Source organism: Gobius niger (assembly GCF_951799975.1).
Source record: "Gobius niger genome assembly, chromosome: 20".
Taxonomy (NCBI): Eukaryota; Metazoa; Chordata; class Actinopteri; order Gobiiformes; family Gobiidae; genus Gobius; species Gobius niger.
In genome coordinates, this window is record NC_136871.1 from 2,449,752 (window position 1) to 2,468,507 (window position 18,756).

Here is an 18,756-nt window from a genome sequence, read left to right on the forward strand (position 1 = left end):
TAAATGCTGAGTACTGCTTCAAGAACTGGCTCTTAAGGGGAGACACTATTGTTTCAGTTTTAAGGTTCTGGGCCAAATTGGTAAAAACGGTGGCCTGTTCCTTTAAGTCTCACAAACAACTTTTCATTTGGTTTAACTTTGACTAAAATGATGACGAAATAATGTAGCTGAATAATTTAACACCGCAAGACACTCTCCACGTATCACATAATAAACTCACAGGCAAAGCAGCAGGAGATCACAAACCATCCCGCTTTACCTTTTAAGGAATCATTTCTCCGCACATTCGGCAAACACTGGGTGCATTACATAACGCAGATCTCACTATTTGTCCGCGCACCTATAAACTATGTCAATTCATGGCCTGTATTCAAATGGCTTCACACGGAGGCGAAGGGGAAGGGTTTGTTTTTCCTCCGCTCCACAACCTGAGCCTGATTTACACACAGCTGGAGGCGGCGCAGAGGAACCGGCATCAAACGCTCAAATCCCCCCATGTATCGCCGCTTCATCTGCCGTGTGTTCCATGAAGCGATATCGCGTCCATCGGAAGGCATTACGTTTACAAGCTCCGGGGTCTGTGTATCGGAGGAAATGTTTTTGTTGGCGGCGTCAGAGCCCGTTATGATGATGAAACAGGGCAGGGGCTCAGCTGCGAGTTCCAAACGCTCGTAAAAATGTCTTTCCTAATGCGAAAAGACACGAGTTGTGAAACATTAAGCGGGGTCTTAACGCCAAGTCCTCCACACTCTGAATCCTCGAGGTGCAAAAGGGTGTTTAATGATTATTTCCCTGCGCTGCAATAGAGATTATACGATTGGAGTGGGTTTTTACAATGAGAATTTGATGTTTTGAAAGCAGCGTTTTATCACTTTGTACGAGATATTGGAAGGAACGATTTGAGATTTGCTTGTGTGAAAAGTACATTTTTACGCTGTGATATTTTGTGTGGTGACATTGTGCCTCAGAGCCGGGAGGTAGACGAGCCTGGTTAACCCACGTTCTCTTAACCCGAATCGAAAAGCTTCTTGAACAAAGCGTCAAAACGGCAACGAAGGCGAAGATGAAAACCCAACAAATAAAGTGAAAAATGAAAGCGACAAAATTCAAAAGTCAAATATATAATTTCACATGCCGCTAGCTGAAGCGGAGGTTAAAAAGCTCATCTTGGGCTAAAGGCTAGAGCCACAGGTGGAGGAAAGAGTTCGCAAATGTAAAATTGGACTAAAACTAAATTAAAAGTTTTTCATGAGACTAAAACTGTGACTAAAATGGCCAGATATTTGAGTCGACTAAAATCAGACTAAATAAAAATGAAAGGGAGAGACTAAGATCTACTACTACTACTACTACTACTACTACTACTACTACTACTACTACTACTACTACTACTACTACTACTACTACTACTACTACTACTACTACTACTACTACTACTACTACTACTACTACCAGTCTGAGGACCCCTGAGCTACATGATTCATTCAAACTACGGCCCGCGGGCCAAATCCGGCCCGCGAGGTGATTTAATCCGGCCCCTGATTTGTAGAGCACAAATCCCTGAGTATGTCAAAAAAAAAAAGTAAGTCTCTAGCCCATTAGGGGGGGGAGTTAGGATATTTTAACTAAATAACCAGTTTACTCATTCCAGCCACTAGGAGGCAATTTGAATAAGTAAAACATAATTCCACAGGTGTCCAGCAGAGGGCACTTACATAAGAGATCAGAATATAAACACATTACAGCCACGTGGTTAATGAAGCTTAACCACAGAGTGTGGAGAGAATGAATAATGACTACAGTACTTTGAGAAACTTGTGAACAGGCTTGTAACGCACAATACAAGTGTAAGAAGTTATAAAAAATAAGAATAAGAAGAAATACAAATAAATGGAAATTGTGAAGACTTGATTACTATTTTTGCAAACCACTACAGTGAAACAAATATGAGCCTGAATCAAGTGTTGATCTTGTGGATAAAGTCGTGGGGTCGACTGTGCAGGCGAGTCATCTCTACTTCACAAAGAGGCATTTTGGTCTGAGTCATACAATCCTGTGTTATAGCCAACCCGGTCCGGCCCCCATCACAGTCAGGAACAATAATGTGGCCCCCAGAGAAAAAAGTCTGAGGACCCCTGATGTAACTTTTCTGCTATAGGAGCCGCTCTGAGCTTTATCATGTGGAGCGGCTCCATGAAGCAGAGGAACAAGATCAACCCCTTAACTCCCACCTGAACCGAGCACTTTTTCTCCAGCTTTACCCCAATCTAAAAGCTTCTGGAAAAAAGGTGTGAAAATAGCAACAAAACTGAGACGAAAACAAGGATGAAAATGTGAAAAAAGTGAGAAAAAACGGATGAAAAAGTGACAAAAAATTTACAAAAATTTGACAAAAAAGTGAGAAAAAAATGGACAAAAAAGTGATAAGAATTTGATGAAAAAATGACCAAAAAAAGTCACGAAAATTTGACAAAAATGAGACGACTGCCCAACAAATAAAGTGGTCCAAAAAAATCTGCTGTGAGGAAAAAGATCAATTTAGTTTTGTAGGTCTTTCAAATGAGGCGTTACACTGGCCTACAGGATTTGGGTAAAGCTGAACTGGAGAAAATGCTCTCGGTTCAGGCGGGAGTCAAGAGGTTTAATATGATAATGAATATTATCAATGCAAAGTCGACTAAATTAGTCTTAAATTTAGTCGCCTAAATTGACATGCAATTTCAGTCGCCTAAAAGTCGACCAAATCTCGAGACTAAGACTAAAACTAAATTAAAATTTAGCACTGTAATGTGTAGAGTTCGGGAATGTGATGTCATATCGCTAAGCATCATGGGATTAGCAGCAATTATAAACGGATGGAGATTTTAAAGGGTAAAATACTGGAGTTACAGGTCCCATTAAAACACTCGGACTCCACAGTGAGATAGAGGTATTTACCAGCAGCCAACGGAGCTGCCTTTTTATGCACTTTTTATCCTGTTTCTATCCAATGCTAGTCAATGGAGAATGTATATTAACAGCTGCAAACACGGCGGATCTCCATGGTAACTGTGGGTTTTCACGGACTCGATTCATAAAAAATAAAGTAATAGCTGCTTGTATCTTATCCTCCTGCTCGCTCCAATGGCAACTGCATTTTTGTAGCTCATCTCCTGGTTCTGAAGGACACGAGCAGCCGGCAGCTCTAAAAAAACTGCCGTTCCAAAATGAAAGATGTTTTCTGTGCTGTGCTCCCGGATTTTGAAGTAATCTACAGCTGTGTCCACTCGTGCTGAAGGAAACGGACACCATTTTGTCTTAAAAAATCCTTGAAATCAATGCTCCACAGAGACAGTCATACAGCTATTCAAAAACATAAACGCTATAGGCGGCTGATAGTTCAATGGACCGTGTTGGTGGTAGAGGGGGAACCAAAACTTAACCAAAACCTTTCCACTGGGGTTGAATTCTCTGTCTCCAAGCTGTTTATGTTGTTACCTCTTTGTGGAAAAGGATCTGGCTCTTTTCAAAAATTAAATCTGCTTCGTTCATGCCAGAAAAGCTGATTCGGTCACGAACGTCACATTCCAACGGCTTAATCTTATCGAATGACATGACGATAAAATGTTTGTAAACGGCTAAAATATTTATAGTCTAACCAGCCTTTCCCAAAGTCCCAAAGCGCTGCAGCTCCTGTTTTAAAGTGAAAATACCCCCCAGGATTAATATTCTAATCAAAAGATCATTTGGCAGGTTTTACAGCTTAAAATGATATAAAATAAATAACAAATGGCAATGTCTGTGTGTATGATGCACATGGGGGGCCCCGGACCCCACTGTGGTCCCCCCGATCAGGTAATTAGGGTCAGGGTCAGGGTTAGCGTCAGGAGCTCATTCATACTTCATAACACACAAGGGGCCAGATCTTGTGGCGGCGCACGGGGCGGCGCTGGCTCTTGGCGGCGCTATATGTGCCATTGGCCTCCGCCACCTGTGAGGGGGCGTCACAAGAGGAGGCGACTGCACTGATGGAAACACGGCTGACATTCACTTCCTGGTTTACATTGCGCTGTCTTGCGTTCTTTCTTAAGCCTTAGGCTCTCACAGGTCAAACTAAAAACTTTATTTACCCCATCGTGAGCTAAACCATGTTCACGTCTCCAGAGAAAAAGAGCTACAGCTACAAGCAAAACAAAAGCACGTTCACCCCTCACTCCCACACAACCACTCTCCTGGAGGCGGAGTCGATCTGTTTGGAGGAAAATGTGTGTCTCCACCCACTTAAATGCGCTAAGTCTGGAGCGGCAAGATCACAAAGTGCTGCTACTGAGGCAAAATGTCTCCGTTTTGATGCACAAGATCAGGCTCAAGAACTTGAAGTATGAATGAGCCTTCAGGGTTAACAACTAGAGCTGGGTATCGATTCGGATTTCCCAAATTGATTCGATTCGATTACTTTCACAAGGGCTTGTGAAGCTCTCATTCATCCAGGGAGTATCCATTGTAGAAAAGTTAAATCATCACCTGGACTGGGTTTTGGTAAAGTTGAGGACGTTTCGCTTCTTCGTAGCTATTCAAAGGAAAACGATTCAAATCGATTAATTAAAGCAGTACTAAGTAACTCGTGCCCCTAGAGGCCACACGCGCCACTGCAGGTGTCGTAGCACATTGTGGTTTTTTTACTCATTAATTGTCCGTGAGAGTAAATACTACGCTGACAAAAAAGACAAAGGGAGGGAGGGACATTGTACATCAATTTACACAATGGAGATCATTTTTCTCACTCAAACTTGGCTGTAAATACTGTTTAAAGTGACGTTAGCCCACAGTTAGCTTTGCCCGTTAGCATGTTAGCTTCTTCTTCGTGATTCCATTAGTGTGTATTGGCGCTCCTACCCGGTGGCAGTGAAGTTGCAATTGTGGTTTTCTGGCCAGAGACACCAGGGGGAGATGAAAGACCCTCCAATCATCCCATTAACACTTGTATCACCCCCAGGAGACCACGGAAAGGATTTATTAAGGTAAACAAGTTACTTAGTACTGCTTTAACGGCAAATGTGATCTAGGTTGCGTTTCACACACATAGAGCTTACACATAGTTTTAGAAACTAGAAGGTCTTGGCTTTCAAATGAGGTATCACACTGGCATACAGGCAGTCAGCTCTCCTGTCAATAGGGGAGATTTGGATGGGCATAATTGCTAACCCTAAGATGGCAGAAAACTGTCTAAACCGTTCAGCAGAAAACTAACAACAGTCAAGTGTATTAGCACGGACTGCCAAGGTTTTCTAAAACAAAATGATCCTAAATGAGCAAATGTTTGAATGATCAAAAAACATGTCAGACTCAAAGACACACTCAAGAACTTTTGAAGCATCTCGATAAAATAAGCAACTGAACTTAATTACCGCCATTACGATCCATCTTTCTGACATGCACCTCTGTAACTCCCAGGATATTCCAACCTTTGACGGGACTTTGCGAAATTGGAAACATACTTTGTCCAATTTTCTTTAACTCCGCGCTACAATATTTTACAGAGTGGCCCTTGAACCCGTCCTAAACGCGCAGCAAAGGCGTTCCAGATGTGGGCCATTACCTACAGTAACCTCAGACGGGCACAAAGTCCAGCAGCAGTAATGGGCTGATCATGGCTTTGACCCGCTGACTCCCGGCCCCGCTCCTCGCGCTTCAGGACGCTTTTCACTTCAGGACGGCTTCTGTAGAGAATGTGCGAAGAGACGGAGAGACGGAGAGAGGAACGAGAGGAACGAGAGGAACGAGAGGAACGCGGGCAGAGAGGCGTGCTTTCCAGATATGTTGTACTTATTCTCCTACTTTTCTGTACTTTTGAGCCTTCAGAATGTTTGTCTTTACAGTAAATTAAACTTATACGCCAGGTTAAGCAATGTCTGCATAATAACAGTTACAATACATTACATTAAAGTGAACAAATGCATCATCTCAACAGTAGAAGAACCAACGAGTAAAGTGAAAAGTATCACTCAAAACGTTATGAATGAAGTGAGATACTACTCGAGGTATGTTTTTGATGGAGGGTCGAACCTTCCAATTCTAGCCCCACAGTATTTGCAGTATTTTGTGTGAAAACGTTTCTCAAAACCATCTTGAGGACCAGAGAGTTTCTACGCTGGAGGGCCAGGTTTGTCCCCCGGGCCTGACGTTGTCCATCCCTGATCTAACTGGCATGACATGTCATCGTCTTAGTTGCCAAAATAAATAAACTTGTGTAATTTTGTTGTAGTAACTTCTGTGTTTTTTTGGCAGCTCATTCATAGTTTGTAAATACTTTTTTGTGCTTGAGTAGTTTTAATGCTGATTACTTGTAGATTTTCCCGTCCAGATGGAGTAAATTGTGATTAAACTGGGCGTGGCTTCGCCGAGGGGGAAAATAGAATTTTTATAAACACAATTTTCCCTCTTTTTAACCATTTTCTGGTGGAATATCAACTTATTTCTCACATAAATAAAGTCAAGTGTAAATCGGGCCCATATGGATATTTTCTCACAGCAGATTGTTCAGTAGAAGTGAAAAAAACGGCAGTTGTAGCTAGCGCTAGCTAAGCGTTAGCATTAGCACGATGCTAACATGAAGCATCAAGTTAGCATTCTCTGTTATTTATGTATTTATGGGCTGTTGAACCACTTTGCTCCTCCCCATGTCTTTATATCTTTATTTAGTAGAAACTATATTCATAATTCAGCGTTTGTTAAAGTAGTTTTTGAATAATTGGAGAAAGATTTTTCTCCAAATTGTTTTCCCCTTTGGATTCGCCCATATATGGTCATGTTTGAAAACAGTTCAGTTACTTTCTCTAATTATTCAAAAACTACTTTAACAAATGCTGAATTATGAATATAGTTTCTACTCAATAAAGATACAAAGACATGGGGAGGAGCAAAGTGGTTCAACAGCCCATAAATACATGAAAAACGGAGAATGCTTCATGTTAGCATCGTGCTAATGCTAACGCTAGCGATAACTGCGACTGCCATTTTTTTTCGCTTCTATTGAACAATCTGCTGTGAATGAACATCCATATGAACCCGATTTACACTGGACTTTATTTGTAGGTGATAAAAAAGTTTATCTTTTGTCAGAAAATGGCTAAAAAAAGAGTGAAAAATTGTGTTTTAGGGATGGGCGGATCGATACCAAACGGCTACTTTTTAAGTATCGATATTGGGCAAAAAGTATCGATACTAATTTGCATATGTAAAAAGAAGGCGGGGCAGCAATGATCAACACAAAAGGATGATTTATTTCTTTGTTCTGAGCCAAAACAGTCACAACAGCAAAGGGTTGAACTGAGTCATTCTGGTTTAGGTTCTGTTTGTCATTGAAATATTCATTTTAAATGTTGTTTATGTATTTAATTTCACATTAGTGTTGTTTAATTAACCAGTTAAAGTAAAATAATTTAAATGGACCAGTTAATTATATAAAATAACCAGTTTTAGAAATGTATATTGATTGAAATACATTCACCCATATGAAATGACCAGCATCGGTATCGGTATCGACAAAAATGACCCCAAAAGTATCGGTATCGATTCCAAAAAACGTGGTATCGCCCATCCCTACTGTGTTTCCCAAAAGATTCTATTTTCGTCTGTATCAACACCACCTGAAGTCACATGTACCACAGTTTGAGAACCACTGTTTGGATCCCTGAAAAGTTCCTCATACTGATCGGACTGTCGGGCCCAATAACGGGATTTCAACCATAACATTTTATACTGAATCATGTGAAATCTGGAAGTCATTTCTCGCACTTAACCCACTAAGGTGATGACAACACAACACTGTTATTGTGTGTTCAGATTGAAGATCAACACAAGGATTAAATCAAATTGCTGCCCCTCATTGTCTTGTCTTTTCTGGTAAATTGTTGCTCAATCACGGCCGCCGCGATTTGCCGTAAACTCCCACGGGCAGAAACAGAGCCAGTCATCGGGCGAGGAGGCGAGGAGCGAGAAGGAAAACGAGGCGGAGGACGGACGTATTGGAGGTGACAGGAGGTCAAGCTGTGAAGCGTTTGACCTTCGACCCCCGGCGCTCTGCACGTTATTATTACATCAGTCGCCGTCCGCACCCGGTTATGTCGAAACGAGTCTGCGGGCGACGGCAAAGACGTTTCTGAGGAGTTTTCCGAGAATGAAACACACCTGGGGTTCAGCGATGTGGAATATCGGCCGAGGGTTTGGAAAAGGCAGGAGGACAATCGCTCGCAAACCGCAGAGAACGCCAACGTCTACGCCAAAATGAGCACAGAAAACAAACAATGGGATGGGTTTGGAGGCTGGATCAGTGGTTCGGGACCCAAAAGCAGTGTTAATTTTCAATTCAATTCAATTTCAATTCATCTTTTTTATTTGAGCATCTGAGCTCCACAAAGTTCTTCATAGGAACAGAGTTCAGCAGAGTAATTCAGCAAAAGAAAGATACATGCGTAGGTGAATAGCCAAATAGATAAATAAATAACGTGGATATGATGCTCAAATTTTGACAATATATTTCAATTTAGTTTTAGTCTTTTGAATAAAATGTAGTGTCATTTTAGTCAAGATTTAGTCAAAAAAAACTTTCAATTTTAGTCGACTAAATTTAAGGCGAGACGCTGCAGGTGAATGGGGGAAAAAATGTATATTTACAGATATCAATTTGAAACTGTTGCTGTCGATCACTGGCATAAATGTGAGGAAAAAATACAAGTTTTCTGTCATTTTATCTTTTCATATAAGAACAAGGTGTTTTATGCCTAAAAATGCCCCAAATTTCCCATTTTTCTGCGATGAAATCTGAATAATGGACAGAGCTACATTCAAATATATGGTTTCATTTTATTCATTTTATTTATTGATAAATGAGTTACCAAGACTTTTCCACAGGGGATTTTGGATTTCTTGTTTAGTTTTAAAATAAGCTGTTTTTTAGTGGAAAAAAAACTCAATAAATGGGGCTTAAGGGATTAAATAATAAAAAATCCCTCTGAAAAAATCTTCCACATATTGTTCAGTCCGAGGCTGGAAAATGTGAAGTCTTTAGGTCCGACTGACGTGGACATAGTGTCGCCACAATGACAGAAAAATGTGTTTTGAGAAAAAGGGCCTTGAAATTGCATTCTCCCATATAAGTCTATGGGGGAACATTGAATCAGCGCAATATTTAAACATGTTATTCTGAAGATTAGGCATATTTTCTGTTTACGGGTGAAAGCTTATATGTTCAGAGACCAAGACTAATTCAGTCGACTTTACATTTATAATATTCATTATAATCATATTTAATGTTGTTCCTCTGCTTCATGTTTCTGCTCCACATGAACAAAGCTCAGCTGATCCTTTGACAGAGAATTTACATGATCTGAGGCTCTTTCAGACGCTCAATACAAGTTTGGATGATTTTAGTCTCTCCTTTTCATTTTTATTTAGTCTGATTTTAGTCGACTAAAACATCTGGACATTTTAGTCACAGTTTTCGTCTCAAGAGAAACTTTTAATTTCGTCAAAAATAACACTTTAATTAAGACTAAATATTTTAGTCGACGAAATTAACACTGCCCAAAAGTGGGTCACAGGGTCGTTTTCAGTGGGTCGCAGGATGGTCCATGTGTTGTTCTGATAGTTTTCTTGTACTGTCAGCTGGGTGATCCAAATCTTTGCATTTTTGTTCCATATTAGTGTAAACAAAACAGTTTTTCTGCAAATAGACTCTAGACTTTTGTTTTATTTGGGTCATAATTTGTTGATGATGGGTTCCGTAGTAGAGCACCTTATTGTTATATATAAGTTCCTGTTAAACGATACTAGTTTGGTATCGGGAAAAATGTAAGTATCGAAAGCAGGAACTGAAAAAAAAAAAAAGAAGTATTTCTTTAGATCAGGGGTATCAAACATACGGCCCGCGGACTGGATCAGGCCCGCGAGATGATTTAACCCGGCCCCTGCCCTGTAGAGCATATGTTCCAGAGTATGTAAAAATAAAAGTAAGTCTCTAGTCCTCTAGTCTAACTGTGCGGAGTTATGATTTTTTAAAGAATAACCAGAATGCTCATTCTCGCCACTAGGGGGCCTTAAATGTAAAAAAAAAAGAGAGAGTTCCACATGTGTCCAGCAGAGGGCACTGACATAATAAGAGCTCAGGATATGAACACCACATGATATAGCCACGTGGTAAATGGACAGTCTGTAGTACTGTAGTGTAGTACTTTGAGGTGCAATACAAGTGTAAGTGTGAGTGTATTAATGAAGCTACAGTTAAGTTGAGGTTTTGACCAAATCACAGCTTATTTTTATTCATTTATTGGGAAAGTCTTCTCTACTATACACGGCCCGCGACCCGCCGAGGGAGCTTAATTTCGGCCCGCGGCCCAAAATGAGTTTGACGCCCCTGCTCTAGATCCAGGTTTTGATGCTGTTGGTCCAGGGGCAGCATTGAGGGACGAAAATCAAATCTTTTACTGAAAAACATTGAGGTTTCAGTTTCCTCAAAATCCACGTTTGTCAATATTCCATTAATCCTAAAACACGTCTGGAGAGCATTGGAAACAAACTTTGAAGCTACAAGAAGCACAAACGAATAAAGAAATGCTATATAGTTGTAAAAACGTACCATTCACATTATCGCTCTCTCTGTGGACCTCCTTGTGTCTGATCGTGTTTGGCAGACGATTAAATTCATCCTTTTCATTTCACAACTCGACCAAACGACCTTTTGATCCGACACAGTTTAAGATCTGGAGATCGAGCGACACATGAACGTGTTAGAAGATCAACTTTGTCCAAACTGCTTTAATTGTAAGCAGAGCTTTGTAGTGCAGCCAAAATACAGTAAGACTATAGCAAGTTACTTTCAAATATTTCCTCAAGTAAGAGTAAAAAAGTACTACTACACACAAAAATCTGAAAAGAAAAAAAATGCATTTAGAAACATTGACAAAGAAGAGGTCAAATACGAGCGCAACGCGATCCTCACGGGTGGATGAACCTCACGGGTGGATTACTGGACGTGAGACCTTTCCGATGACGCGCAGGCGTAATTTTTGGAATATAACTGACCTGCATCACATGAATGATCGCATTTTGAGGGACTATTTTCTAGCAGATCACTCCGCCGCCGCGTAGCTTATACAACCACTAAGCTGATGCTGCTTCTTTTAAATGCAAAATGGTTCAAATTATTCTATGGACACAGACATTTATATGGTTAGTCTGGTGTTATCAGTGATTTGCCTCAGGTGCTCTGTGGAGCGGGTCACACTGTTCTTAATGCAGGCTAGCTGATACCATAGACATGCGCTAGCCTAGCACAGTGGTTCTCAACCTTGGGGTCGGGAGACAATTTGAGGGGGTCACCAGATCATAGATAAAATATACATATTATTATTAGCATATAATCTAATATTTTATTGTAGTATGTGTGTGCTATTTTACCAGAGTGCCATTATTTGTATGTCATTTGATGGACTTTACTTTAGCCACTTGTTTTTTAAGATGAGGGCTAATGTGCCTATTTCTCATGGTGTGACCAGGGCGGGGGTTCACGAACCCCTTTAGCTGTTATAATGGGGGTCGCGGCTCGAAAAGGTTGAGAACCACTGGCCTAGCGCCACGAAAAGCTTCAAATATAAGAACTGCATGAATTACAACAAAAAAAATATCTCTATAAATCAGCAACACTCTGGATAACTAGGAAATGAGGCCCTATGTCAAAAATCCTGAAACATCCCTTTAAGTGCATGTGAGTCCTCCCCTCCCCTAGCTTTACAAATATGTCACATATTCAGTGCCTCTCGACTCCCAATAAGAACCCCTCTGATCTACGCAAAATAGAATCATTTCCAAAGACAAATATTTGAACGCAATCATCTTATTTGTCGAAACTATCTGTTTTCAGGCCATTTGCCAAATCATCAAGCACGACTCCCCGACCGTTTCCTTCCACAATCTGGTCCGTCAGTGCGAGTTATCCTGAGACGTTCAGTGTCACGGCGCCACAAAGCCCCATAATCTCTAATAACGCCTCTGACGGCGCTGGGGAAAAGCCTCAGCGCCGGCCGGTAATTCACACCGGATCTGGCTAATTTGGAGCAGTGGGATTTCCAGCGCGGGGTCCGGAGCGAGACATACCTGCCGAGGGAAGAGGCCTGTCCGAGAGCGGGATCCGAGAGCGGGATCCTGTCGCCGAGCGCGGAGCTTAACGAGGACCGACACCACGGTTTAGACTTTAATGCGAGACATGTGAGGGAGAAACAGCAGAGCGGCGGCTGGAGGGCGGCCAAGTGGCGGAGAGGAGGCCACGGCAACACTGAGACTGAAACAAGATCCAATCAGGACCAAACCAGATCAGAAAAGTGTCTAAAATGAATCTAAAATGGGACTATTATGTCTTAATATGTGCCGATAGACCAGTGGTTCTCAACCTTTTAGAGCGACACCCATTGTAACAGTTATTTAGGATCGTGACCCCCACCCGGGTCAGACCATGGGGAAAACAGGGACCCCTTAACTCCCACCTGAACCGAGCACATTTTCCCCAGTTTGGCTTTACCCCAATCCAAAAGCTTCTGGAAAAAGGTGTGAACTGAGACGAAAACAATGATGGAAATGTGACAAAAATTGATGAAATAGTGGCAAAAATATGACAAAAAATGATAAAAAATGACCAAAAAATGAGAAAAATGTGATAAAAAATTGACTAAAAAATGACAAAAAAATGACAAAAAAATGACAAAAAAATGACTAAAATGTGATACAAATTTGACAAAAAAAATAAAAAATGTGATAAAAAATGACAAAAAAATGACACAAATTTGATAAACATTTGATAAAAATTTGACAAAAAAATGACAGATTTTTTTTTCAAAATGTGATTAAAAAAAATGACAAAAAAATGACAAAAATAAATTAAAAAAAAATGTGATACAAAAATGACAAAAAAAATTACAAAAAATTGACAAAAATGACAATAATGTGGCAAAAAATGACAAAAAAAGTTACAAAAATGAGTTGAATACCCAACCAAAAAGTGATGGACAAAAAATCTGCTGACGTGAGGAAAAAGATTCTCTCGGTTCAGGCGGGAGTTAAGAGGTTAACCTATACAACTCTTAAAAAACAAAGAAAAAACGATGGCTAAAACAAAAATGAATTAAATCTAGAACAATTAATGGCACCCTGGTAAAACAGCATGTTTGCTACAACACCATAATACTAAAATTAAAATATATTTATTATCTATATGCTCTGGCGACCCCCCACATTTGTCTCGCGACCCCCAGGTTGAGAACCCCTGCGATAGACATTCACTGCAAAAAGTCATATCTATGTTTAAATTACTTACTGCGTAACATTTTGGACGATACTGTTGCCGGCCAAACAAACATGCTCCCAGTGGGTAATCAAAGAGTAGATTTGGATGAGAAACTAACCTGTTTAAATCTCAAATTTAGTCACATCTCCATGGAGACGAGGTGGAGACGCACCCACTCCCGGTGAAGTTCACAGTCATATGTTAGGAGGGGTGTTTGTACATTTATGAGGTATTTTTCAACGATAAAAAATACAATTTAAATACAAGCGTTTATTTTACGACAGATATTTTCGAGTAAAATTCTACGAGTTGCGGCTTTAAGAATGTTTTACCCTGATTTGGAGTAAGTAGAGAAATCTGCCAATGGAATGAGTATTTAAGCATGTAAATCAGAACGAGAAAAAAAAAAACACACATGTTTAAAGTAAAGTAAGATCTTTTTTCTTCTTATGTGTAGAAATACTTGTTCCATTTGCAGATCATTTTTCTTTCCGACTCAGTTGAACCGAGTGCAGTGAAGATAAGGTTTTTGGAGAATTAAATGCAACCGGGATTTATGATTTTTTTGTGTGTGTAGAATTAGAAGTAGAATTTGTCCAGTGTATGTGTAAATATATATATATATATTTTTACATAATTTATGCTTGGAGTAATGCGAGTTTAATATATTTATTATTTTTATTTGTGTTTATTTAATTAAAGAGAAAGGGGGAACAATACATATTAATAATGAACATTTTAAAGAATAAAGTAAATATGCCAGATTACAGCCCTAGGTTAATTTCCATCTGCAGACACACTGGCAGGTTGAACTGGTTATACTTTATTGTCCATGTATTTTTTACTTCATTGCCGGGCCCGGGGACCCATCTCCATGATGTGGAGCCAGGCTGATGGTCAGAATCACCTGGCTGGAGGATTCACCTATTGTACATGTTTTTAGTGGTCGGGGAAACCGGAGGAAACCGGAGGAAACCGGAGGAAACCTACGCAGACACGGGGAGAACATGCTCCACACAGAAAGGCCCCGTCCTGGTGGGAATCGAACCCGGGACCTTCTAGCTGTGAAGCGGAGGCGCTAACCGCCACGCTACCGTGCCGCCACGGTCGATGTCACAAAGACACAGAAACGCAAACTATTCACTATATACACAGACATGTACACAAAAGCAGCACAGACATTTACACACAGCACAGGATAAAGACAGAGACGACTGAACACAGACAGTGGAACAATCACAGCGGGAAGGAAGCAAATTCATATGTAGTGCCTCCCATTACAGAGCCTCTTTTGACTGAATTTGAGAAACACATGATCCTTATTGCACTGATCTCTATATATTGGCCTCTCTAACCACTTCTGATATTCTCGCCAAGATAGTTTCTCAACGTACCTGGATTTCCTTGCCTTAGGACAATTTTTTTTTTTCTTTTGCAAAACTGAATTCCTCTCATAGTTTAGTTTCACTCACAAAAACAAAATCGCGCCGTCTTCAAATCAATCACTGATGGAAAAGCTTCGACTGCGAATATCAAGCATTGGCTTACATGACTTGAATTGAGCAAATGTTTCTTGTTTTGAGCGGTTTTCACTCATTTAGACACTTTTCCTGATCGGACCGAGTTTGCTTTGCTTGTTTGAGGACATTTCAGACCAGTTCTAGGGTAAATCTCACTTGAAATAAGAAAGTAAAATAGCCAATGAGATGAGACCAATTTTCTTTCCCCATTGGCAAAGAAAATGACCTGAAATAAGGACGAAATGTATCGAAACGAGTCAGAAACATCTCAGAACAAGTGAAATAATCTAGGACAAATGCCCAACAACTTCTTAACTAGTCAAAACAACTAAAATGTGGATTATTGTGCTCAAATTGAGATGTTTATACTGATCTAGTTAAATACTTTTTGCAGTGTGTAACAGAACTGTCAGACCGAAAATCTATACAAAATAGGTCAAATTTACTTGAAATAAGTATTTGAAGTCCGTCATTTGAGCAGGTACATGAGTCTGATTATCTCCCAATGGAACCAGTATTTTTGCCCATACAACAAGAAAGAAATATCTCATTTTACTTGAAATATACGTAGTTTTTTCATTTTAAGTTCAAAATACTCATACCATTGACAGATTGGCAACTCCTTCCACTCATTTGAATTGATCAAGATATGACTTTTGCAGTGTAACATGAGCGCATTGCTTAAGTGAGGTCGAGAATTCAAATTTCCACTTGCGCAACATGTAAGAAAAAGTAAAAAAAAAGCAGCTCTTGTTTTCCGAAAGTTACAAAGACTAGAAATTATGAGTGCGGTGAACACAAACCTCGATGGCCAAAGGTGAAAAACAAAATAAAAACCTCAAGCATTTCTGAATGGACGCAAACAGAGAATCACAAAGGCTTTAATTATTAAAACGAGACACTACAGGTGAAAAGGGAAACTTCTTACATTTAGAGTTTGCAAGTTTTCTGTCATTTTATGTTTCATATAAAAAAAATAAGGCCTTTTATGCCTAAAAATGACCCAAATTTCCCACAATCTGAATCATGGATTGAGCCAGGTTTAAATTCATGGTTTTATTTTATTGACATATGAGTTACAACGACTTCTTCAGATGGTGTTTTGGATATCTCGTTTAGTTTTGAAATAAATTAAAGGAACAATAGTTTAACCTGTCCTATTGTTGGTTCCAATAGGACAGTTTAAACTATTGCTCAAAGGTTTGGAAATGAAATCCATGGTTTGTAAATGTTTTTTAATAGTTTTATGAAATTATTGCTTGAAATCTGTCCTGTAGTTCTACATGAGCCGCTGTCTTGTCCAGGACTCCCTTGGAAAAAGAGCTTCGTGATCTCAACGGGACTTTCCTGCTTTAATAAAGGTTAACATGAGAAATGCAAAACTCCATAAATCAGGCTGGGAATTAGATATTAAAAAATCCCTCTGAAAAATATTGTTAAAGGCCCTATACCGGATGTTTTTATTGCAAACAATGAAAGGGGAAGTCACTAAATTAAGATGTTAGCTGTGGTCCAAACTCATTCCTAACTTTCCTAATATATTTGATTGTTTATAGACACGTCTCACAACTTTCAGGGTCAATTTTCACAAAAATGCTCGAAAAATAGCCTGAAAGTTCATCAAATTGATACAAATGTTTTATAATTTGATGCACGCTCTTTACAAAGCTAAAGGAGGATGAAATAATTGTGTGACTGGAAAGTCTGTAGGTGCTGCTTATGTTGAGATATTGTCGCACCAACGTGATTTAATACGTTTTCCATGTGAGTCTATGGAGAATTTCAAAAAGTAATTAACTAGATCAGTATAAACATCTCAATTTGAGCACAATAATCCAAATTTTAGTTGTTTTGATTAGTTAAGAAGTTGTTGGGCATTTGTCCCGGATTATTTCACTTGTTCTGAGATGTTTCTGACTCGTTTCGATACGTTTCGTCCTCATTTCAGGTCATTTTCTTTGCCAATGGGGAAAGAAAATTGGTCTTATCTCATTGGCAATTTTACTTTCTTATTTCAAGCGAGATTTACCCTAGAACTGGTCTGAAATGTCCTCAAACAAGCAAAGCAAACTCGGTCCGATCAGGAAAAGTGTCTAAATGAGTGAAAACCGCTCAAAACAAGATACATTTCCTCATTGAAATTTGACAAAAAAATGTCAAAAATATGACCAAAAAATGACCAAAAAAATACAAAAATGTGACAAAAAAATGACAAAAATTTGATTAAAAAATGACGAAAAAATGACAAAAAATTGACAAAAAAAAATACAAAAAAAATGACAAAAATGTGACAAAAAAATGCCAAAAATTTGATTTAAAAAATGACGAAAAAATGACAAAAACAACACAAAAAAAATGACAAAAAGTTAAGTTGTTCTTGGGCATTTGTCCTAGATTATTTCACTTGTTCTGAGATGTTTCTGACTCGTTTCGATACATTTCGTCCTTATTTCAGGTCATTTTCTTTGCCAATGGGGTAAGAAAATTGTTCTTATCTCATTGGCAATTTTACTTTCTTATTTCAAGCGAGATTTACCCTAGAACTGGTCTGAAATGTCCTCAAACAAGCAAAGCAAACTTGGTCCGATCAGGAAAAGTGTCTAAATGAGTGAAAACCGCTCAAAACAAGAAACATTTCCTCAATTCAAGTCATTTAAGCCAATGCTTGATATTTACTTTTTGTAGTGAAACATTGAATCAGTGCAATAAATTGTGAATTGTTGGTGCTTTTGTTAAGGCTAAGAGACAAATTTAAAGCACCAGAATATCCAGCGTCCGTGAGGTTTAATATGCACTGTTTAAAAAGTGCATATCAGTACAAAACGTATAACCCTGTAGTTTCAAGTACAAATGTTTCGAAATGCATGTGATTCTTAAAATAAGCTGTTTATTAAAAAAATTAGGACAGTTTAAAGTATTGCTCAAAGGTTTGGAAATGAAATCCATGGTTTGTCAATGTTTTTAAATAGTTTTGTGAAATTGTTGCTTGAAATCTGTCCTGTAATTCTACATGAGCCGCTCTCCTTTGGAAAAGAGATTCGTGATCTCAACGGGACTTTCCTGGTTTAATAAAGGTCGATATGAGAAATGCAAAACTCCATAAATCAGGCTGGGAATTCGATATAAAAGTGTATATCAGTACAAAACGTATAACCCTGTAGTTTCACTTACAAATGTTTCGAAATGCATGTGATTCTGACGATAATGCGCGATATTACACAACCGTTAAGGCTTCCTAAATCACAAATCTAGTTATTCCGAATAAACTGCTTATATTTTAATGATCCATCCCCGTAGATAAACAAACACATGAGCGTCCGAGGGAGAGTTACTGACCACTTTGCCTGTGCAGGACGCCGGTTCCCATCCTGATCACCTCGCACATTAGAGACACCACCATGGACACGACCCTCCACTGCATCTGGGCTGCTGCTGCTGCTGCTGCACGCGCCCGCTTCACCGCCAGACTGGGCACATGGGGGGCGCCAGGGTGGATGTATTTCTCCCCAGGAAAGTATTAAAAAAAGAAAGGCAAGCTTCAGAATATGATGGAAGAGGGTGATAAAAAGTGAGCGGTACAGGCTTCCAAAACTTGTGTGAAATATCCAGTGGTCTCGTCCGAAGAGGGAGTCTCGCTCTGGTTTGCAGACTGGCAGCTCGCAGACTGCGCTCACCACCTAACTACCTCTGTCAAATTTGCAATAAACGAGCCCCACTTATCCCGTAGCCATCTTTAACCCTTAAGGTGCCCTAAGTAGTTCCACATTTCCAAAGCCCTCCCTCCCTCCCGCTCTCCCTCTCGCCCTCCCCTCCCCTCTCCTCTCGTGCCGCCGCCACTTTTATTATACTTGTTTATTTTTTTTGAGCGGAAAAAAATATCTAGACGTTCGCTCCTCGTAAACTCGGGCCGTTTGAATTTTT

General features: G+C 39.6%; 1 protein-coding gene across 1 annotated transcript in view; it reads right to left on the reverse strand.

The window, feature by feature from the left end:
• rspo4 (R-spondin 4) overlaps positions 1 to 18,256 on the reverse strand; it is a gene marked incomplete at both ends in the record, with an annotated part of 126,713 nt that extends 108,457 nt beyond the window's left edge. The window contains one exon of the mRNA XM_079578450.1: positions 18,172 to 18,256. Coding sequence (XP_079434576.1) covers positions 18,172 to 18,256 — 85 coding nt within the window. The remainder of the gene's footprint in view (positions 1 to 18,171) is intronic.
• Between the last annotated feature and the right edge of the window lie 500 nt (positions 18,257 to 18,756).